The sequence below is a fragment of the Martes martes genome, assembly GCF_963455335.1.
Source record: "Martes martes genome assembly, chromosome: 17".
NCBI lineage: Eukaryota > Metazoa > Chordata > Mammalia > Carnivora > Mustelidae > Martes > Martes martes.
The window spans coordinates 2,096,031-2,117,919 of record NC_137905.1 but is presented as its reverse complement, the minus strand read 5'-3'; the positions used below and the strand labels follow the sequence as shown (position 1 = coordinate 2,117,919).

The 21,889-nt window shown below is 64.5% G+C and overlaps 1 protein-coding gene across 1 annotated transcript in view; it reads right to left on the bottom strand.

Moving 5' to 3' along the window:
* Positions 1–215: 215 nt before the first annotated feature.
* The window catches only part of SLC7A5 (solute carrier family 7 member 5), a gene marked incomplete at its 5' end in the record, with an annotated part of 31,602 nt that continues 9,928 nt past the window's right edge, over positions 216–21,889 (bottom strand). The window contains 9 exons of the mRNA XM_080828802.1: positions 216–2,382; positions 3,460–3,637; positions 5,218–5,367; positions 5,710–5,806; positions 6,161–6,264; positions 7,060–7,183; positions 7,563–7,607; positions 8,507–8,612; positions 18,434–18,559. Of these exons, the coding sequence (XP_080684928.1) occupies positions 2,327–2,382; positions 3,460–3,637; positions 5,218–5,367; positions 5,710–5,806; positions 6,161–6,264; positions 7,060–7,183; positions 7,563–7,607; positions 8,507–8,612; positions 18,434–18,559 (986 nt within the window). The 3' untranslated portion in view covers positions 216–2,326. The remainder of the gene's footprint in view (positions 2,383–3,459; positions 3,638–5,217; positions 5,368–5,709; positions 5,807–6,160; positions 6,265–7,059; positions 7,184–7,562; positions 7,608–8,506; positions 8,613–18,433; positions 18,560–21,889) is intronic.

The following is a 21,889-nucleotide window of genomic DNA, read 5'->3' as shown; positions in this document are numbered from 1 at the left end:
CCCCGGCCTCCTTCCCGGCCTTATTCCCGGCCTTCACCGCCCGTCCCAAGCCAGGGGGTTGCAGCCACTGTGGTGGGCCTCCCACGCTGCCAGCCACGTCTGCGAGTGAACGAGGTGTGCCAACACGCGCCCAATCGACCACCCCCGCGGGGACAACACCCACGGTCATCCCCACACCCAGGGTCTGGCGCCAAAGGACACAGGAGACCACAAGCACTACTTAAGATTCTGATTGTTTTTCTTCAAAAACCAACGAAAAACCCCACACACAAAATCCCCAGAACTCCCCACCAAGTGCAACAGGTTAGCCACTGACGGGAAGAGACGTTAGCCACACACGCCGATGTGCAGCAGGTGTCCAGGCCGGGCTGCCGTGGCCGCCAGGACGGTGGGAACACCGTGTGGCAGGGGCGGTCCTCGGCCCCGCAGAGAGATACAGGAGGTGCCACCGCATCCTTTAAGTTAGTGACACGTTAGGACAGGAAAAATCAGCAGGTCCACAAACAAACATGTGCTGCGTACGGCAGGGTTTGCTTTACAAGGGAAAAAAACAGAAGCTGGACAGATACGCGTGCCCGGAACACCTGTCAGTAGAGAGGAGACAGGAGGAGCGGAGTTTCTGCCTCGGCCCAAGGCCACTGTGGAAGCACTGCCTGGTGTCTGAGGGCAGGCGGGCCCCCGGGGGGCAGGGGCGACCATGCCCCGATTCCCTACACCTACCTGCAGGCCACCCCGGGAAGGCCCCCGTGGGCTCCCCGCACCCAGCCCAGAGCCAGCACTGTGCTCGGGCACAAAGCAGGACAGGTGACAACAGGCCGACTTCTCGGCCTCCCGGGCGGCTCAGGCTGCTCTGGGTCCTGGAGCCCAGACAGATGGCGGCAGGCTGACCATGCCAAGCTCACGCGGCCCTTGGGTGCTGAAGCAGCATCTTGGGCTACAGCCCACACTGGCCCCAGTGGCCACCCCTGGGAAAGCACCACGGGCACCACAAAGACAAAAGCCCAAGGAGGCAGGGCAGCCAGCCCCGGGAGCAGGTGCCGTGAGAGCAGCCCCGGCTTCACAGCGGTGGAGTTTGGCCTGGGAAGGGCCATGCAGGGGGGAGTGGGGGGCTCCCACGCCAGGAGCCCCACCCAGCTGCAGGTGCCTTCCTGGGGTTGGTTCTTCAGGCCCTGGGAGGAGGCTGTCTTGAGGGACTACCGGCTAGGGAGCCCTTTAGCATTCCCCATCATGGTGTCTGCCGTTCCTGCCTGGCCGCGTCTAGATTTCCAGGGCGAGTCTTTGCCTGGAAAACCTCTCGTTCGGTCCCAGGACCAGATACGGAACAGCCCAGGGTCATCCCGCATTGTGCCTCAGCTCACGTGGGTGTCCAGGTGGGGTGTACGGAGCCGGAAGCCCAGGGTGTCCCGGGTGACTGGGTCTAGCCCAGATGCTGGCCCTGCTCTGCCGTCCCAGGTGACGCACACAGGTGGGAGCTCGGGATCGTCCGGGCGCCCGTGACCTCTGCCCGGGGCCCCCGTGACCTCTGCCCGGGGCCCCCGCCAGCAGCAGACACCAGGGGCAGGAACCTGCCTTCCGCCGAGCCGGGGCTGGGGTCACTCTCGGAAGGCAGCTGTTCTAGTGACCTCCTCTCTTCTCTTCTGGGGGTCGGGGAGGGATCCACCCTTGGATCTTTAAGGCAAAGAGACTAAGTCCCGAGATGAGTTTTTGCTAAAGTCACTACATCTACGCAACAACAACAAAAGAAAGCCAAGCGTGCGGTCTGGACTGCCGTCCGTCTGTCAGTGTGACTCGGAGGTCCGCACCACGAGGCCTGAGTCTCGGTGGCTCTGCTCCTGGGTCTGGAGTGCTGGGGACTCAGGATCCCCCCTTCCTGGAAGCCTGGGCTGGGCCGGGCACCGCGCCCCACCACGTGCCCGGGGCCCTCGCAGGCAAGTCGAGCTGCAGGGGGCGGAGGGCAAAACTCTCACCGTTCCCCTCGTTTCTTTAGAAAATAATCATCTTAGTGGCGTCAACTTGACCCCAAATTTAAGTTAAAAAAATAATACAAATAAACAAAGGCTGAAAGCGGACGAGCGGGCTGCGGTGGGTCAGGGGCCCGGCCCTTCTCGGCGCTACGCTCGTGGAAGTGAAGAAGAAGTTCGCTTTCTGGGACTAAAGTCGTACCAGTCTGCACTGGGGCCCCAGCCCCCGACCCGGTGGAGGGACGGCGCGGGGCGCTCAGCTGAGCTGCCTGGATGACGGGACCGGAGTCGCTTTTCAGGGGGGTGAGATGTTCCAACACCAGCTTCGTGCGTTTTCCTTCCGGCAGCTTCTTGGTCCTTCCGGCTTACGTCTCCTGGGGCACCACCCGCATGAGCTTCTGGCAGAGCACCGTCGTGGAAACTGCGCAGTGGGGGGACACGTGAGTTAGCTCGGGGACACCACTGGGCGTGGGCAGCACGGGCTGCGGCTCGCCCCGTCCCCTGTGGCCACACCTCCCACAGCTGCACGAGCAGCTGGAGACCCTGAGCTCCTTCCGGAACCTCCTAATGCGCACACACCTGCCGGGGGCCCACGGGCCTCCCTGCTGGGGGGCACCAGCCCGCACGCCAGCCAGGTGAGAGGCGGAGAATGCTGTGCGAGTCACCTCAGCCTCAGCCCAGGTCCAAGCCCGGGGCTCCTGGGAGCCACACTGGGGTGGAGGGGGTGATCGCCACGCGCAGGCTGGCCGGTACAGGGACCAACGCCCGCTGCCCGCGGCCTCTACGAGCACTCATTTCCGGATGGAGGGGCTCCTGTTCAGGCCCCCGGGGTGGCGTGTTCTGGAAGATGACGGACGGACGGAGCCAATGGGCTGGGCTGGAAGCAACGCTTCACCCAATGACCAGCAGGCGGGCGCCAGACAGAATGCAGAGCGGCCACCTGGCACGGGGCGACTAGGGCGCAGGCCTGCGGACGCCCTGACTTTCCCAGAAGCCCGCCACATTCGACGTGATTTCAGGCACGGGTCTGAGCTTGGCCAGTGGAGGGAGCCCAGAACGGCAATCCCGGGTCCCACACTGTCCTCCTCTGCCCTTCTAGGTCAGCCGGCTGAGTTTAAGCCGGCGACAGACGGTGGGATTTCACGACTTGGCCAACACAGCCTGATCCTCGGGAATCCCTTGTTCCAAGATTAGCGGGCGCCGAGCTGAGCGTCTTATGCCTGAGATACGTGGGCCGACGCCACCGCCAAACACGCCGCAGCACCCCAAACCTCCGTGAACGCCTCACTGCTGGCCCCGCAGCCAGGGCCTCACACACCTGTCACCACCCCTGGCTGACCCTGGGCCCTGGGCCAGTGGGAGCTCCTCTGCTCCCGGATGGGGGGTTAGACCAGAATTGCAGACGGCCCTGCTCTGGGGTCTGGCGTCTGGGGTGGGGGCAGGGCCTGGGAGAGCTGAGGCCAGCCCTGGGGCCCTGGGTGCAGACAGAGGTACTCACAGATGCCATGGAGAAGCCACTTGGGCTTGTTTTTCCACCAGACCCCGAAGAAGTAGACAGGTAGGCCGCTGAGAATTATGGTGAAGCCGATGCCACACTCCACAGGGGTCTTCCAGAAGGAGACGGCGATCAGGAAGAGGCAGGCCAGGATGAAGAACACCGGGAGAGCCAGGTTCACCTGGTGGGGACGGAGAAGGCACTGACGCCTGTGCCCCTGCCTCCCACCCCACACCTCCTACCACCTGCCGTCCTGAGTCCCATCCACCCTGCTGAATGCACACCCTCGCCAGAGGCGTCTTTTCCCTTGGGACCCCGACCCCCGGGCACCCCTGCATCCCCCGCTCTTAGCCACTCCTATGTCGCTGAGTCGCGGCCGAGCTCAGAGCAGCTCTGACCTCTGGGGCCTGTTCTGGCCTTGGCCTCCACTGGCTCCGACCTGCGCGGTTGTCTGAGGCGGCAACGGGGAGCTCCACCCGCCCTCAGCGCGGGGCCACGCAGGAACAGCTCCGAGCACACTGAGTGCAGACACAGCCAGGTAGGGCCCTTGAGGCTTCCCAAGGTCAGGGAAGGTCAGCCTCCCGGTTCCATCACAGGGTGGAGGCCTGGCTCAGCCCCTGACCCACGGCCACCCAAGGGAGGGGCCCGGAGCTTCTGAGAAGACCGTGGCCGCCCACGAACCCCACAGCAGCACCCGCCGCCTCAGAGAGCCCTTTGTGGGCAGGCAGGCTGTGGTCTGTGCCCCACGGGCACGCGGCCCACACACAGCGTTCAAGGCCGCAGAGCTGCGGCCACGCCCACAGCTGGCAGCCGCTCCGGGGACTCTCACCCCGTGTCTGCTCCCCGAGCCTTCTGCCAGGCTGTCTACACATCAGCATCTACACACTGGAAGAAACTCTAGAGGACGAGGGACGAGCAAAGGTCCCACTCAGTCAGCCCACGGGGCATGCGACCCTGGCCACCTGGCCCCAGTGGGGCAGCGCCCCCCCCCCCCAAGCGAGGGCCGAGCTGATGCCGGGCACCGAGGTTGCCTGGGTCCCCCCAGAAGAACCCGTCCCAGGCCCCGCTAGGCTCTCTGCCAGGGAGGAGGCTCATGGACAGGTGCCCACTGCAAGGACCACGCACCAGCACGAGCTGGACGAGGGACAGGAGCTGCTGGCCAGCGGCTGCCCAATGGCCACGATATGAGGGTTGGGGCCATGGCTGACGTGCTCACAGGGCCTTCATGGCTGCCCTCCTGGGAGAGACAGGGTCACCCTTGGGAAGCTGTAACCCGAGGCCTGAGTAGACAAGCGCAAGCACTTTGCTTTCTCCTGGGATGGCCACGGTCAGGGCAGGCACCTCTACTCGCACCCCAGCTGGTCTCCCCTCCCGTGCTGGGGCCTGTCCCCCCGGGCCGGTCGGGGCCTCACCTGGCCCCCTGCCCTTCGGCGCTCGGCAGCCCCCCACCTGGCATGTGCGGGTCTCACTTATCACTCTGCCCTCCTTGGGACAGTCGCTCCAGGGCGCGTACGGTCTAATGTGGTCAGTGATGAACCCCAGCAGCTGGAATCACACGTGAGCCCCAAGAGGTTCCAGTCACGACCATGACATGAACTAGTTCCCTGTCTAGTTCGGAAGCACGTGCACAGAGATCTGACTCGGGCCTCGCCGGAACGTTCCCGAGAGAGTGCCCTCACCCCTGGCTGGCGGAGAGTGCCCGGCCACGGGCCACTAGGCACCCAGCCACGTGGCTGCGGAGCCCCGGCCGCGGCCGCTCACCTTGATGGGCCGCTCCAGCTCAGGCTTCCGGTAACGGAGCCACAGCATCCCGGCGATGGCCAGGGCCACGCAGAGCCAGTTGAAGAAGCTGAAGAAGTTGATGACGGAGAAGATGTCTCTGGAGAAGGCGTACAGCAGCGTCATGATGCACTGCGAGCAGAGCAAGGCCGGGCTGGGACACGCGCACACGCCGAGCGTGCGGCCCGCCCGCGGACACCCCCTCCCCGCGGACACCGCGCGGGGCTCCCAGGAGCGGCCCGCGCACAGCCGGCTCCGACACCCGCGCTCCACACGCTTCCACACCTTCTGGTTCACAGCTACGATGCGTAATTTTTGGAACTAAAAACTCAAAAAGAAAAAGCTATGAAGCGCGACGTGAGGAAGCACTCGTGCTAATTATCCGCGTCTCCGTGTCAGCAAGTGTGCGGCCTGCGGACAGCACGCGCAGCCGGACGGACGGAGGACAGGGCGCGGACGGCGTGGCTCGCTTACCGTGAAGACGAGGGACGGCATGGGTGTCAGGAGCTGCGGGTGGATCATGGACAGGACGGAGGGCAGGTGGCCCTCCCTGGCCCCCACGAAGAACAGCCTGTGGACATAGGAGCGGGCACTCAGCCCCTCCCCCCACACCCCCGGGCAGGGCAGGGAGTGGAGAGGACCCATGCCCAAGGGCCGGGCTCCCTGCGGGGGCTTCCCAGCATCCTTGAGGGGCTCAGCTGGCCAGGCTTTCGAGATGAACGCAAGAAAGAGTCCAGACGGACACGGTTGGGTCACCTCTAGCCGGGGGCCGGGGAAGAGGCGAGTGAGTTCATGCTTCCCTCGTTTCCATAGCCCTCAAACATGTCAGACCGAGACTCAGAGCGCACGTCAGAAGGTGGTGTGCGGTGGCCTCCCCTGTGCCCTGGGGCCCGGGGGACGTGAGGGGGTCCGGGTGGGGGCTCACCGAGAGGACGTGAAGAGGGACCCATTGACGGAGCCGAAGCAGGACAGGCCCACAAAGACGGGGATGATCCAGGACATGACGCCCAGGTGGTAGGTCCCGAAGTCCTAGGCAGACGGGAGCGCGAGCCCCTCAGCCCCAGGGCCCTGGCCCAGCGCTCCCACCTCTCCGCCCGGACAACAGGCCACATGGCCGTCCTCACAGTTGGGCCCCAGCACGCTTCTGCCTACACAGCTTCCCACGGGCTCATCGTGAGATGTCTGCACTCGGAGTGGCCTCCTGGGGTCTGGACCTCAGGGGCAGCCCCAGGGACAGGACCTGGTTCAGCACAGGGCGCTGTGCCTCAGTCCCCATCCATACCCTCAGGCACCTGTCACCCTGCAGGACGCCGGGGGTCCCTGGGCACGGTGTCCCCACATCAGCACATCCGCCCAAGGGAAGGAAGCGCGGCTGTCTCTGGCTGAGCCCCCAGCGCCCTCCCGCCGCCCGACAGCAGAACTGGGTGTTTATTCAGAAGAAGAGGGTGGGTGTTGCCACAGCTGAGTCCACCGGGTCTGGGGGCCACCTGTGCCGGGCTCAGGAATGCCACGTCCAATAAGCCCAGGGTCCACAGCGCCCGTGCAGGAGGCTCGGGCTCCCAGCAGCTCCGCCCCGCACTCAGGGCTGGAGGCGTCGTTCGCCTGGGACTCAGCCCCCACCCCCAACGCCCAGATGACTCCGCCGTACCGGCCCACACCTGGCCTGGGGGAGGCCGGGTCCCTGCGTGCAGCAGACCCCCGAGTCTCGGGGAGCCCGGGGTTAAGGGCCAGCGCCCACTCTTTCCGGGTGGTGGCAAAGCGCCACTCAACCCCCCGAGGCGGGAGTGGTTCTCAGGGGCCTGGTCTGCTCGGGCGGCATCTTACCACGGCCACGGCCTCCGACGTCAGCATCTGCTCTGTGGACAGTGTGGTGAAGTAGGCCAGGTTCGTCAGCACGTACACCAGGGTGACGATGGGGAGGGAGATGATGATGGCCAGGGGCAGGTTTCTGCAAGGAAGGGGAGGCGGACGTCATCCAAGGGCAGCCTGGCACGGGCCGAACCGGACGGTGAGGAGCGGGTGCCCCTCCCACCACATGGGGGGCCGGGTCCCGAGCCTCACTGTGCGGGGAAGGCAGCCGCCAGCACGTGGAAGGGGCTGGAAACCGGCAGGCGGGCGGTGGTGTGAACCTGGGCCAGGGATTCCGCCGCTCCAGCCCCGGGCCTGCGGGGGAGCCTGGTTCCAAGTCACACGGCCACCGTGAGGATGGCACCCCGCCCCAGCGACCCTCCTGCCCCTCCAAGGCCGGCCTGGGGCCGGGTCTGAGACATAACCAGGCTTCCTCCTCCTCTCACGTTACAGTAACACAAATCTGTGCGTGCTCTTACCTGTAGGGATTGATCATCTCCTCTGTGACAAAATTCAAGTAATTCCTAGAATTGAGAGCAGAACTTCACCACACATGCCTCACGCAACGCTTGGGGAAAACCACACCGATTCCAAGGGAGCCCCTCCTGGCTGTTCTGGGCCCGTGGAGTGGGGATCCCCCACCCATGTGCGGGGCCCCCCATGGGTGGGGGGAAGTCCTGAGGGAGGTCAGCACTGCCCACCCCCCGGGCCTATCCTCCAATGCAGTCTGTTCCCCTGCCCTGGGCGGCCAGCACTGTCTCTGAGGCAGAGGCACAGCCCGGCCCAAGGGGCGGGCATCCCGTGCACCTCGCCCCACGCAGACCCGCTGCGTGTGCAGCTCTTCCCATCCACACGGAGCGCGCACGGGCAGGCTCAGGGGCCACGTGTGGAAAGAGACCCGAAGGGCAGCCCCCCACGGGCTTCCGTGTCCGCAGGGAAAGTGCTGCCACATTGAGCCGGTTCCAAGGCTTCCCTGGCTGCTACCTGACCGTTTCCGGCACCGTCTGTGCCCGCCCGCCCACCGCAGCCCCTCTTGTGGCTCAGGGCAGCCTGCCTCGAGAGCAGAGGCCACGGCTGGGGACCCAAGGGGACAGAAGGCGTCGGCCAGAGCTGCAGGCAGGCACCTCACTCCTGGCGGGGAGTGGTCAAGAACCACCAAGCCCGGCGCCTGCAGCCCGAGTGCCCCACGCCCGTCAGCAGAGGGCCGCCTGCAGGAAGCAGGCTCGCTGCGAGCAGTGCCCAGGGCTGCACGGGCGCACGTCTGTGCTTCTCCGGGGCGTGCGGGGCCGGCAGCAGCTCCACAGCCTTGCCTGCATTCCCCAGAACTGCCCACGGGCGGCCCAGAGACCTGATTTCTGGACACCTGGGGGCCCACCCAGCTGGTGTGTCCTAAGCCCAGAGACCCTGACATTCCAGAACCTACCATCCCCCGTAGGCAAAGAGGCCGCTGTACAACGCCAGGACAATGTTCCCCACGTCCAGCTTGGTGCCCTCAAACGAGAACTTGGGATCCAGATTGGACACGTCACCTGGCAAAGGCCCGACAAACAGAAAGGAATGCCGGGTTAGACAGCACTGCGAGGAGGTCATACCGCAACTTCTGGAATGTTCCTGGAGCAAAATTCAGTCACAAACAGAAATGCTGGGGTAAAGGCTTTCCATGGCAACAAATTGGACGCACCTGCTGAACAGCCTCGCCAGCGCTCCCACACTTACACTCCGGCCAGGAGCGAGCAGGCACAGGGGACCTGGGCACGGGCCCCCAAGACGCCCCGCGAGCGGGAGGCAGTGCTGCAGACCCTCGGTCACTCTAATCCCAGTGGACTATGCACGGAGCGGCAAGACGCCCGCATGAGTGGAGGCAGGGGCACGTGTGCGCCCACCTGCGGTTCATCAGGGCAGAAGGGGGGCTGGTCAGCCCAGGTCATCTCGGAGGACACCCCCCGCAGAGCCCGTGACACGAGCCCCAGGTCAGGGGCACCTGGGCTGAAGTCTTGGCGCCTCCTTCGTGCTGGGAGGATCTCGGGCTGCTGACCCTAGAGCCAGGTTCCTCGTGGTGGGAGAGCGCTCACAGCGTGACCCGGCGGCAAGCATCAGCAGGAAACTTCTCACAGATGACTCGGATGTGTCCCTGGAACCTGCCCGCCCCAGAGACGGTGACGGTACAAAGTGACCGGGCCGTGAGGGCTGGCACCTCCCGGACAGCCGACAGCAGGGCCCGGCGGGGCTCCGTCCACCTCTCTGCTGACCGTTTCCACCGGGAGCGGCCCAGGGGGCCCGATGTGCAGTCACACCACCCCAGTGTCTGCCCCCGTCCTCCTGTGGCTTCTCTGCTGGGTCTCCCCTCTATCTTACCGGGACGCACGTCACTGGATTTAGGGCCCATCCTGAGCCAGGATCGTCCCATCTCGCACTTCCCCTCAAATACAACCGTGAAGACCCTTTCTCCACCTAAGGGCACAGTCCAGGTCTCAGGGGACAGGGGTTTGGGTCCACCACCCACACTGGCACACATGAAGGGGAAAGGGGCTCTTGGGGGGACCCTGGCTATCAGGCTCTGACGCTCAGCCCAGTAGGCTCAGGCCCAGAACCACCTGCTCCGTAGCGAGGGGCCGGCCTGCCCGCGAGCCCCGTGCTTCTCCAGTGCTCCCAGCGCCCGGGCTCTGGGGACAGCTGCCGCAGGGACATGGAACATGGCCGGTCACTCAGCCCACCCGGCCGTGGCCACTTGCCAGGCACACACAGCTGGGGGCCGGACTGCACTCTTGGTCGGGTGTGGACAGCTCGTTAGTTCGGGGACGTTTCTAACAGAGTCTTTATGGCTCTGCCAGCTGAGAAGCCGTCGGCCCAGGCACCGCGGGGCGAGGCAGGGATGTGGCCCCAGCCCAGAGCCAGGATCTGCGGACCCCCTAGGAGCCCAAGGTCTCCCACACCTCCCACCAGGGGCCTCAGTCACCCCAGGAACAGGACACAATGACAGCAGGGGAGGGGGCTTGTGGAGGGCACTGAGGAAGGGAGCTGCTGTCACACCCTGTCACCCCACCCGGTAGAAGCCTGCACTTCAGAGCAGCTCCCACCTGCTGCGTGTTCTGGACTCAACCCTTGGCCTTGTTCGTCCTGACCCCACAGGTGTGGGGGGGGACCTGGCCCGGGTCTCGTGATAGACTGCTTGGCCCTGGGGTGGCCGCCCCCTCACCCCCTGCCCGCGTGTGACCTGTCTTGGAGGCCCAGGTCCTCGGACTGCCTGGTCACAGGGTGGTCAGCAGGCTGGGTGGGCGGGGGCCGTGAAGAGAGCAGGCTCAGGACAGCACACCTTTCATTCAACGCCCAGGAGAGTGCCCGGAGCCCCCCGCGGCTCCCTCCTGGTGGCACCCCACAGAAAGGGTCTGCCACACACCCCACGTCTGCAGAACTCCACCACACCCCACGGCCTTGTCCACGTGCTTCTGCTGGCCAGCAGCTGGGGACACAGAGGCTCAGGCCACCTGCCCCTGGATCCCCACAGTGGGATCTAGGACCACGATGGGGGACTCCCCTCTGGGGACCGCGTGTGCAGTCCACAGCACCCGACACCTCCTGGAGGTGCCCCTAAGAGCCTGGGGGAGCCCGCTGAGACCACCCTCCCTCTGTAGGAGCTTGCGAGAGCCGCAGGTCCCCGGAGCTGCTTCTGGAGCACGGGAGGCTTTGCAGAAGGACCCCTCACACGTGGCGCATGCGTGTCTGGAACCCAAGACTGTCTCACGAACCTGCCCCTCTTTCTACTAGAACATACGTGCGTGTGTCATGTGTGGTTCCAACTACGGATCTTCCCTCCGCTGTGACGCAGATGCAGGGGCAGGTGCAGTCGTTAGAACTGCCCCCCCGCCCAAGTTAGTGACACTGTGCACGTACATGCGGCTCGGAGACACTCCGTGCAGAGGTCACTTTCGCGGGCCAGCACCCGGCCTGATACAGGAAGGGTGAGATGTGGGCGTTTAGGATTCTGGCAACTGCGGATACAGTGCCGGGACGGGGACGAAGTTCAAGGTGGAACCTGCAGCCTGTGGTCTGCAGGTGAGAACCGGGTGCTTTCAGCCCGCGAAGTCATGACGTCTTCCTCAGGTGCCACTACCGCTGTGGCCACCAGCTCCAAGCTGGGACAAGGACACACTGTCATCTCCCTGAGACGGTCATACAGTGACTGGACTTCCTGACATACGACAGTGTTTTCTGGGATCTACAGCCTGATTTTGCAGGGTCTGCGAGTCCGAGGAGATGCTACTGCTCTGACCAAACACAGATGAGAGTCCCACTGGGGACCTTGGCCAGGCCCCCCCACCCAACAGCCTACAAAGATTTCTCCTCCTAGGACAAGTGTGGTGGGCCATCTGCTAGGACCGCCCTTGGCCATCTGAGACCTCACTTCCTGCCTGCAAAGTGCCTAAATTCGCTCGGAGGAAAGCAGACAGCAGGCTCATAGAGGGACCTCACACCCGGATTCCATGGTGTCCCCAGACCCGGCTTCTCTCCTGGTGCGGAGGATTTGGGGCGGGTGGGGGGGCAGCCGGCAAAGCTCTGCCGAGGTTTCGGCTATTGTTCCTGGCCACCAACCTACCCTCTGCCGAGTTCCTCTGGGCTGTCACGCACCCTACCACCCCCTCTAGATGCAGCGTGCCCCACTGCACATCAGGGACAGAGGAAGGGGCCTGACAGTGACCTGTCCTGAGTGGGCGGTGTGCATGCGCCCCCGGCAGGGCTCCCGGCTTTGTTCAGACTCTGACCGCGCTGGACGCCAGCCCAGAAGGGAAAGCCAGCCCAGAAGGGAAACCCGCAGCTTCTCCAGGCTCCGACCCAACGTCGGCCAAGCACACTGCCCCCTCCTCCTCGACGGGCACCAAGGAGCAGGCGCTGGGTCTGCCGGCTCCATGTGCCAGGTGGCCGGGGTGACTGCTCAGGGACCGTGGCTGCGCCCGCCCTTGCCATCCTGGGGTCCTGCTGGGGCTGGAGCCTGAACAGCAGGTGGTCTTCGGGGAGGCCTGGCGAGCTGGCAGGAGGGCCCGCCTGCCCGTCTCCACCAGCTCCAGCCAGAGGCGGGTGAGGCGGCCACACTGCTGTGTCGGGATGTGTGTTAGCAGCTGCCCAGCGGCCGCGGCAGTGCTGAGCGAGGGTGCGGCACAGAAGAGACATGGAGACTCCGTGTGGTCTCAACACCCCCCCCACCCCCACCGCCAGCTGCAGCCGGGGCACATGTGGCGGTGTCTGGAGACACGGGGGCTGGTCAGGGCCGGGTGGGGCTGTCTGGTGGAGGGAGGAGGCAGTGCCGCTCAGCACGCTGGGACGCTGAGCACGACTCCCCCAGATGGCAGCGACATGGTGCAGAACTGTACTCGAGATGGGTGACCAATGCTGGGCCCGCAGGCACCGCTCCCACTGCTAGCGCAGACACGCGGACCATGCTAGGCCCCCAGACGGGGTGTCTCAGACACGGATGAATGATGACCGTCCCCCAGGGCTACCATGTGCCGAGCTACCTGATCCCCCGACAGCAGGCCAGAGAATGACTGCGAGAGGGAGACACGGTGCAGGTCCTCCCGCAGGCTCCGAGAGTGGGGGCTCGGGCACCCTGGGACCACCCCTGCTCTGCACACCGCAGAGGTACCTCTAACTGCGGCCCCAAGGGGATGCGGCACGCCGGCTGAGGCTGGGTCCCGGCCCTCGGCTCGACAGCACTGCAGGAGCCCCCAAACCCGTGGCCCCTCATGTCGGCCTATCCTAGCCCCAAAGGTAGCCCCTGACCGCGCCCTCCCAGAAGGGCCTCCGGGAACGGGAATGCCAGCGCAGAGCCAGAAGCTGGGCCCGCCTCCCGCCCGCCGGGACCCCTTGCGGCCGGGCCGGGAAAGCCCAAATCCCTGCAGCGCACAGACACGGCCATGGGAGGCAGCAGCTCTGAGCACGTGGGGACAGGCGTGGTCCTTCCTCCTACCAGGCGCATGTGCCAGCCCTCCAGCTCCTACGCTGGGAGGACCAGGGCTACCCACAGTGCCTGCGTCCCCAGAGACCTGGCCTCCTCGAGGGGGGGAGGCCTGGTCAGACGCTCACTGCGGCTTCTCCAGGGCGCGGGAGCCTGTCTACGCCGCGATCTGGAGATGGGCAGTTGGGGGCAGCGGCAGAGAATCCCAGAACCTCAGGGCGGCCCCACCCCCTCGCTGTGCTTTCCCACAGGCAGAGCAGTCCTGGGGCACCCCCTCTGGGATGGGGCACTGTGAGAAAGCCAGCCCCAAACTGGGGAACGTCCACCGCGCTGGAAGCTTCTGCTTCTCGTCCCACTTGATCCCTCCGGGGTTCTGTGGGGTGGTCACTGATGTCACGAGATGTGAACAGGTCCCCCTAAGAACTCCTGTTAACCCGGCATGTCCGAATGTGACCTGGTTAGAAGATGGACTCAAGGTGAGGACAAGATGAGATCACGGATGAGGGTAGGCCCTGAAGCCCCCCAGTGTCCTTAGAAGACACAGAGACACAGGAACGGGCCACAGGGATGAGATCGAGATGGCCGAGTGCCACAGCCACAAGGCCAGGGACTGCCGGAAGCTGAACAGACGAGGGCCCCCCTCCCCAAACAAATTTCAGAACGAGTATGGCCTTGTGTTTGGACTTCTGTTTCCCAGAACCACGAGAGGACAACGGGACAGTCTGCAGACAGACTGACGGGCCTAACTGTCTAGGTCAGCTGCCCTGGCCTCCACTCTGTGCCTCACGGGTGTGGCTGGGACAAGTTGTGCCTTTGCCACCACTGGCCAAGTAAATGGTGTTTGGCCTCAGGCTCCTGCTCTGTAAGACAGGCTGTCCTGCGTGGGGCCCCGGGGCCTCGGCGCTGTCCCACCTGGCGAGTGGGCTCTGTGTGACCGGTGCCCTTAACGGGCTGGGGCAGAAAGCACTGCGATGGGTCTCCTGCTCCAGCCAGAGCCCAGCACGCTAGGAGGGGAGGCTTTCTGCAGCCGGCTCATGGGCTCCTCTCTCCCATTTCCCCGCCCCGCAGGGACGTGTCCGGCATGTGGTGCTGTCCTGTCTCTGCCTGGTGTCTGGGAACGGTGCTGCGGCAAGAATCCGGGTTTGGGAGGCTGGTTGGTGCTTCTTCACCTGGCCAGCGTCTGTCCCTGGGACCCTCTTTTAGATCCTCGGAGGAATGGGCTCCTTGGCCTCAAGATCTGCTTCGAACCTCAAATCCCAGTTGCAAAGGGGCCTCTCCCCGCTGAGCAGGCTGCGAAGAGACCTCTGAGAAACCAGTGTGCCCAGCATAGGCCTCCAGGGCTGCCACGGCCCAGGGCACGGGCGGGCGGGGGGCTGCGGCAGGAGAGTCCGACTTCCCCAACGTGGCTTTCAGGCCAGAGGACGGCACGAGCAAAGCACGTGATCACCAGTCTGTCCCGATTCGGGACGCTGACTTAGTGCAGATGCGCAAGGGCCCAGGGGAAAAAGTGAAAAGTGATCAAAAGTAAAAGTGATCAAAAAATGGGGCGCCCACGGGGCTCAGTCGGTTGAGTATCAGACTCGTGATTTCGGCTCAGATCCTGATCTCAGGGTCGTGGCATGGGGCCGGGCAACAGGCGCTGCGCTCGGTGGGCACCTGCTGGGAACTCGCCCTCTGCCCCTCTCCCGCACGCATTTCCTCTCTCAAACAAATCTAAAAAAATTATCAAAGAACGACCACAGGGGAAACCAAAGCCAGTCCCGATGGCCCCTTCACGACGAGTCTTCCCTCCGTGGCCCTGTGACCTGATACTCCGGACACTGACCAACCCCTCCCTGGTCCTGGGATCCCGCGGCCCCGAGCACAGAACCGAGCCCCAGCCTTGCACGGTCCCTGCTGCAGTGCCCCGCGGCCGTGGCAGACCCCGGCCCTGGGGGAATGGGCCCTGACGTCTCTGTCGGGGGAGGCCGGGCCGGGAGCACAAAGAGAAGCGACAGCCCACTCGGCGCTGCTCGCTGCAAGGGCTCGCCCTTTCTGCCCCGCTGTCTCCCACATGTCTCCCGTTCGAGATGCCCCTATCATGCTGGGACAGTGCCTGGGCGTAGGAGATAATCAAGGCCGGGGTCGGGAGCCTCCGTCTGCCGTGCAAGCCACACCCATGTCCCCCAGCATTTGGGGGCCAACGTCCCAGCAGCGGGGTGAACCGCGCGAGCTGCCGCAGGGCTCGGGCGTAGGGGGCAGGACTGCTTGGCGCATGGAGACTCTGCCTCCCACGACCTCCCTCAGGAGAGGACATCCTGCTCAGACGCGGCGTGGGAGGCGGACAGCGCTCCATGGGCCCGTTTTATCTGTACGAGTCCGCAGTCCACACTGGAACCGCTCTCCCACTGATGCCGCGGCCCGAGCAGAACCACAACGTCCCTTTGTGTGTCCTCTGGGAGGGACCTGGGCAGAGGGAAGTGCCTTCTGCACCCCACTCCCACCTCTGGTCTGAGAAATGCCTACTTGGCTTTGGGAACGGCCCGACCTCGGGGCCGTGGTCTCTGTGGGGCGACACACATAAGGAATCCACAGACCGAAAGGACAAAGGCAGGTGGAGGCAGTGGGCAAGTAGGGGCCTCGAAGTCCCTCCGCCCACCCCGCCTGCCTGTCGGACGCCTGCCCTGCTTTGTACGGGAGCCACTGGGTCTGAAACGCTGACCTGAGCTCCGTCTCCCCTCCTGAAAATGCTGGGAGCGAATCCAGACACCTCGCATGGCGCCAGGCCCGCATGCCCGACACCGCGGGCGGCCTCCCACCCCCAGCCGCAGGGCAGCCGAGCTGCTCCCACACCAAGATCCCAGCCTGGGGCCATGCAGAGCGGCCCCTTTGTCCCCCTAGCTCTGTGCCTTCATCCAGCAGCCCCCACCCCGCCCTCAGTCCCGGTCTGGGCTGGCGCCCGATCTGCCTGCCGGTAATTCTCCTGTTTCTGTGCTGTCTGGTGTCCCCACCCCAGAGCTGAGCCCCGGCCAGCAGGGCCAAGTCCTTGTCAGGGCTCCGCACCGAGTCACACTCGGGGCCTCAGGTTTCCAGTGAAGGACGGCGGGAAGCATAAGGGCAGACGGCTCACGGGTCTCGAGGGAATGAGACCAGCTGAGGCCTGGGGGCCGACCGCAGGCCAGCTGGACTCAGACCCCCTCTGCAGCTCTCGGGCCCCCCGGGTGCTCGGTGGGCTGTGGCAGAACACTGGCACTCAGAGCCCAGGGGAGCAGGGCACATGGGGTCTGTGCTGTGACACCACCCAGACGGGGACTGTCAAGCAGTCGAGCCGAGCCCCTGCCCCAAGGATCCAGGCCCTCCCGCCAGCCATCAGCACGGGGACCCAGGGTGACCGGCAGGATGCCTGAGGGAAGAAGAGTCTGACCACAGACACCGTTGGAGGAGGGGGGGTCCACTTTACAACCATGCGTCCCCCAGAAGGGAAGGCATTCATCTGGGAACACACAGAGCTCTTGGAGAAAACCAGGAGGCAGGATTCTGCAGACGCCGCACTGTATCCCGAGTTCAGAAAGGAACTGCTAAAGGGGCCGGGGCAGGGGGAGGGGTGTTTTCAACGGCATCAAAATCATAAACACATTAGGTATTCCAGCCGAACAAAAGCTCTTTGCTTTTCGGACTGAAATGTGTTTTTACAAAAGTCAGGTCACCCCCTCCACATTCCTCATCTGTCTGTGCCTAATCAGACCGGCCAAGCGAATCCCTTCCCGAGCAGATCTATCGAATGTCTCCCCGCCGCACAGAGTCTGGCCTGCGGGGTCCCGCCCGGCCCGAATGTCTCACGATGCTGTACAGTGAAGCCCCGACCAGGTCCTCAGAACTCAAGGAATAAGGAAGAAGATAAGGTCCTATCTGCAAGGAGATGCTGGACCCTGGAGTCCTGGGGTGCGGTGGGAGCCCCGGAGCAGCAGCGGCCCTGACTGGGGGCCAATCCCACCCCCAAGAGCTGCCTGGTCGGCGCCCCCGAGGCCAGGAGGGTGCTGAGGATCTCCTGGGTAATCGGAAACGGGCTCCTGGGAGGAGGTCCAGCCCCCGAAGCAGTGACCCACCTGCCCCAGAAAGGGGTCTGGAAAAGGTGGTGATTGTAGCTCGTGGGTGCTGGGTTCTCGTGAGGGGCAGGGGCCACGTGAGAAGACTTCACACCCGGGCTGTGTCCGCTAAAGATGGTCTGCCTCAATTACCTGACTCTCACGGCCACGTTACTAGGCCAACGCAGACCAGCGCGTGGGCTTCTCTCTGGCCCCAGAGACGGCCCACGGGCACCCAATTCTCCCAAATCACGAACATCCCCCCTGCATGGGCCACGGTCTGTGGACACTGGGTTCCCGTAAAGCGGGGTGCCCTGCGTGGCCACCACAGAGAAGGGGCGCCGAGAAGGGCAAGAATGGGTTTCTGGGTATCACAGGCAGAAGCCTGGGACACGGCAGACACGGGGCCGTTCCAGGGTTTCTACCCACTCCACTCAGTGCTAACCTCCCCGTGAGGAGTGGGGGCTGGGGTGAAGATGCCCACGGAGACCTGAGAAGCCTGCGCACGAGGGGCAGGCAGCCCCGGGCTGGCACGCGATCGTGGACGGCATAGACCCGGCCCTAGTCCCGGCTCTCCCACTGATCCCAAGACTCGGGGAAGCAGGCGACCAGCACCCCGCTCAGCCGGAGGCATGGGTGCTGCCATCCCGCACCCCAGGGCTCGGAGAGCGCTCGGACGTGGAGCGAGGCCACCACAGAGGCTGTGGGGCACCGGCCGGGCCTCCGTGTGTCCTCTATGTCCCCGTGGTGACCCTCTTGGAAGGACCACCCTGCGGGAGCGCTGATCTGTGAGACCAGGTAGAGACCACCCCCGCCGGGGGAAACCGCATACTTCCCTCCCCAGCACGGAGAGGACACGCTGCCACCAAGCACCATGGCGTGGGTGACCTAGAGGGTGAGACAGTGGTGGCCCACAGTGGGAGGGGTCAGCAGGCAAGATGCTGGGGCTGGGGGAGGTCCTACTCCTCCCTGGCAGACCGCTACCCCCGCACCGAACATGCACGTGGGATGTGGCCCCTGTGTGTGATTGTCTTGGTAACGGTTCCATCCCTCCTTGCTCTCCGTGTGCCAGGCGCAGCCCTGAGGTCCCTATGCAAGTGGCCACGTCCCCATCCTGCGCCCGCCCTCGCAGGTGGGTAGGAGAGTGAGGGTTGGAGGGGCCGGGGTGGGTCTGTTTCTCCCCATCACTCAGGATTTAACTCGCTGTTCACTCTCTGTAAGGACGTCAGTGCCTGTCGCTGGACAGCGTGACTGGCTCAAGTGAAACCGTGTGTGCTGGAGTGCCGGACCTTCTGGGCAGGGCACTTGGGGACGGGGACCCCGGGCTGGCACTCACCCTTCCCGATCTGGATGAAGCCGAGCAGAATGATCAAAGCCAGTGCCAGGAGCTTGGCCGCGGCGAAAGCGTCCTGGACCCGGGTGGCGGCCTTCACGCTGTAGCAGTTCACGGCCGTGAGGAGCACTGTGGACAGAGGGCAGCAGTGAGTGGCACAGGGCAGGGCCTCAGGGGACACCAGCACCCCCAGGGAGGGAAGCCCGGCGCCTCCGGCACTTCCCAGCTTCTAGGCCTGGTTCTGCTATGGGCTCTCCAGGCTCAAGGCCAGAGGCTGAGGACAGAACTTCTTGACTCTCAGAACAGCTACAATCCCACTCGCCCTTGGGCCATCACAAAGATTTTATTTATTTGAGAGAGCGAGAGCGCGCGAGGGAGTGCAGGAGCAGGGGGAGCGGCAGGAGAGGGCTCCCCACTGCCCGACGCGGGACTCGATCCTCGGACCCTGGGATCACGACTTGAGCCCAAGGCAGATGCTTTACCGACTGAGCCCCCCAGGAACCCCTGTGTCATAAAGAACTTTTAGTGAATGAATCTCAACCCCCTGCCAGCCTCTGCCCACAGCCCCGCCCCGCCCCACCCCTGCCGCACCTGTGGCACACCCGGGGCCTTATCTTCAGAGCACAGGTTACCGATAAAAACGCACCTTCCTACGGGCTCCTCTCACCATTTCAGCCCAACTTAGGTGCCCACACAGCCCGACCTCGCTTACCCAAGGTGGGAAACCCTTTCTGCAGACAGAACCTTCTGGAATCCCACAGAGGAAACAGGTAAGTGAGGTACTGTTAGCATGAATGCATATGACAAGCCACGTGCTGGGACCACGGGGGACCATTCTGACACATGAAATGGGGACTGAAGGCGAGGCCAGGCCCAAGGAGGGGGCTCAGCAAGAGGCAATACACGGGTGGACCCAGCTGGGGATTTTACCCGCATATGCTGAAAACTGGAAATCACACCCATCAAAGTGGGTCACCCGACCGGGACGGGAGAAAAGGTGGGACTGGCGTTGGGGGGGCACAGGTGGGCGGCTAAGCCCAGCTCTACCGACACGCCCAGATGCGCACAAGCAGGCCCTGCCTGGCTCCCGGGAGACCCCTGGCCCTGACCCGAAGCGGAGGCATCCGTGTGGTGAGACAGTGGGTGTGCGGGAGACGCAGGAAGGGTGCAGGGAGCTCGGGAGCTGGCCGTCGTCGCCGCCACTTCCGATGGAGCCAAACTGCGTTAAGACAAAGGCAACAAATCCAACGCTCAGGCCTTCCGGCACGTTAGTGCTGGCTGGCGCGCTCGGCCGCTCTGCTGCGGGAGGGACGACGCCCGGGGTGCGTGGGGTGGAGGGGTGAGCTCGCCAGGCTGCGTCCTCCCGAAGCCGCTCGAGGTCACCCGCCCGGGAGCATTCACACCAGGAAACCCGCAAGGGCACAGAGTGGGGCCCTTCTTTCCTGGAGGCTGGTCCTCTGACCTTAGCCCGCAGGCCTGGACCTCGGAAGGGCCCCTCCACGAGCCCCCACACCCACCGCTTCTCCAAAGGCTGCAGTTAAGGTAAGAAGCGCCGGAAAGGCCTGCACATCTTTTCTCTTCCCGACACAGAACCCGCCCGGGACTGGCGGCGGACCCCAGGGGGCTTCTTCCCCAACTACAGTGAACCAGTGAAATTTTACAGTTGGAGCAGTTAAGGCCCAAAGAAATAAATCCGCCCTAATGACTGGGTAAGACCCAACAGCTCAGGTAGAAGAAAGACAAGAACCGCCCCGGCTGCTTCACCTGCCGCCTGCTTTTCGCTCCAGGAAATTAACTGTCGCCTTAATAGCGCCCCTCCCCCCAGCCACGTTCCTCACAGCCCCGGGCTCCGGCTGATGCAACGGCGACCGGCGACCGAGCGGGCGCTTCTCACTGGAAGTTCAGCGGAGTCCGGCACCGGCCGCGGCCATTCCAGAGCTGAAACGCTCAGGAGCTCCCTGAGCCGGGCAGGGCAGCAAAGAGCAGTGGCGACTGGGCCTGGCGAGGACCCTGGAGGAGGTCCTGGGTTCCCAGGCCGTGGTCTGCACCACCTGCCCCCAGGCCCTGTAGTAAAAGGAGCTGCCGCAGGGAGGTGGGGCTCCAGACTCGGTGTCCACCCACAGGGGCCAAGGAGGAGCTGAGCCAGGAAAGGCTCAAGTGTGCATGGGGCAGACAGCCCGGGGGACCTTCAGTGTGGCCCCAGGAGTGTTCGGTCCAGGCCCTCAGAACCAGCAGGGACATGGCTGTCCGGTATCAGCCACGTCAGCATTGCCATTCTCCACACAGAAGAGGAAACGGAGGCTCAGAGTGGCCCCCTGCCCCAACGTGGTAGGGGCAGACCCAGGACTGAGAACCAGGTCTCTGCGGTCTATCTGGCTGCCCCATGGTCATCCCAGTGGAGGGCAGGGGGAGAAGCAGCGGGACTCCCTTGTCCTAGGCTTCCAGGGGAGCGCTCAGTCCCGTGCTCATTGATTCGTCTGGCCACATGGCTGGGATCCGGGATGGAAGGGCCTGGGAGGGCAAGTCCAGGCTGGGGCCGTTCCTTCCTGCCCCGGAGCCTCAGCACAGCGAGAGAGCGGGGCCGGGGTTTTCTGAGACAGCGTCCCATTTCCTTATGGGGTGAGTGTGCCAGTATTGGCGCAGAGGCCCCTGGCCCCCCTCACCAGGCACAGGTGGCGAGCACCCTGCGCAGATGCAAATGCACTTCCGGCAGGAGGCGGCCCACGGGCCCATTGCATCACTCCCCCACGCACGCCCCAGGGAGGCAGGGCAGGCAGGGGAGGCTGTGGCCCGGCAGCGCTGGGAGGCGGTGCTCCGGGAAGGCCAGACACCCTGCCGCATGCGGCTTCTGGCAGGCTGGTCTCCGGGCAGCGGCACGTGGGCACAGCTCTGGACAGCCCTGCACGCCGCCCCTGCTGTTCTGGGGTCTTCCCACCCCTTTCCCCATTTCACAGGGGACAATTCCGGCTCCAGGAAGCAAAGCAGGCTTGCCTGGAGCTCCCGGCTCCAGGTCAGTCCTACCGCGGTGCCCACTACTGCTGTGCTGGTCTCGGCGGTCACCGCGGCAGGACAGAGGCCCGGGGTCCCTCCCCTTGCACGCCACTGCCCCTCGATCAGGAATGCGCGGTGCACACCCTGCCCGTGCCCACACCTGACCCTTCCCCAGCCGGCCCGGCAGGCGCGGAGAGCCTCTCTTCACACGCACGCAGCTCTGGGTCACACTACTGAAAGCACCGGGGCGGCCGACAGGCAAGGCGGGGCGGGCTGCAGGCGGAGGGAAGGGATCCGCCCACAGAACAAAGTTACCTTGTAACACCCATTTCTTTTATAAAAAGAAGAACTGAATATTTGATAAAACTTTAACGTTCCCTGACTTTCGCTAACAAATAAATGAATGCTTTAGTATTCTCCATGGCGTTCCTCTCTTAAAACGTTTTAAAATGAGATACAATCTTAAGT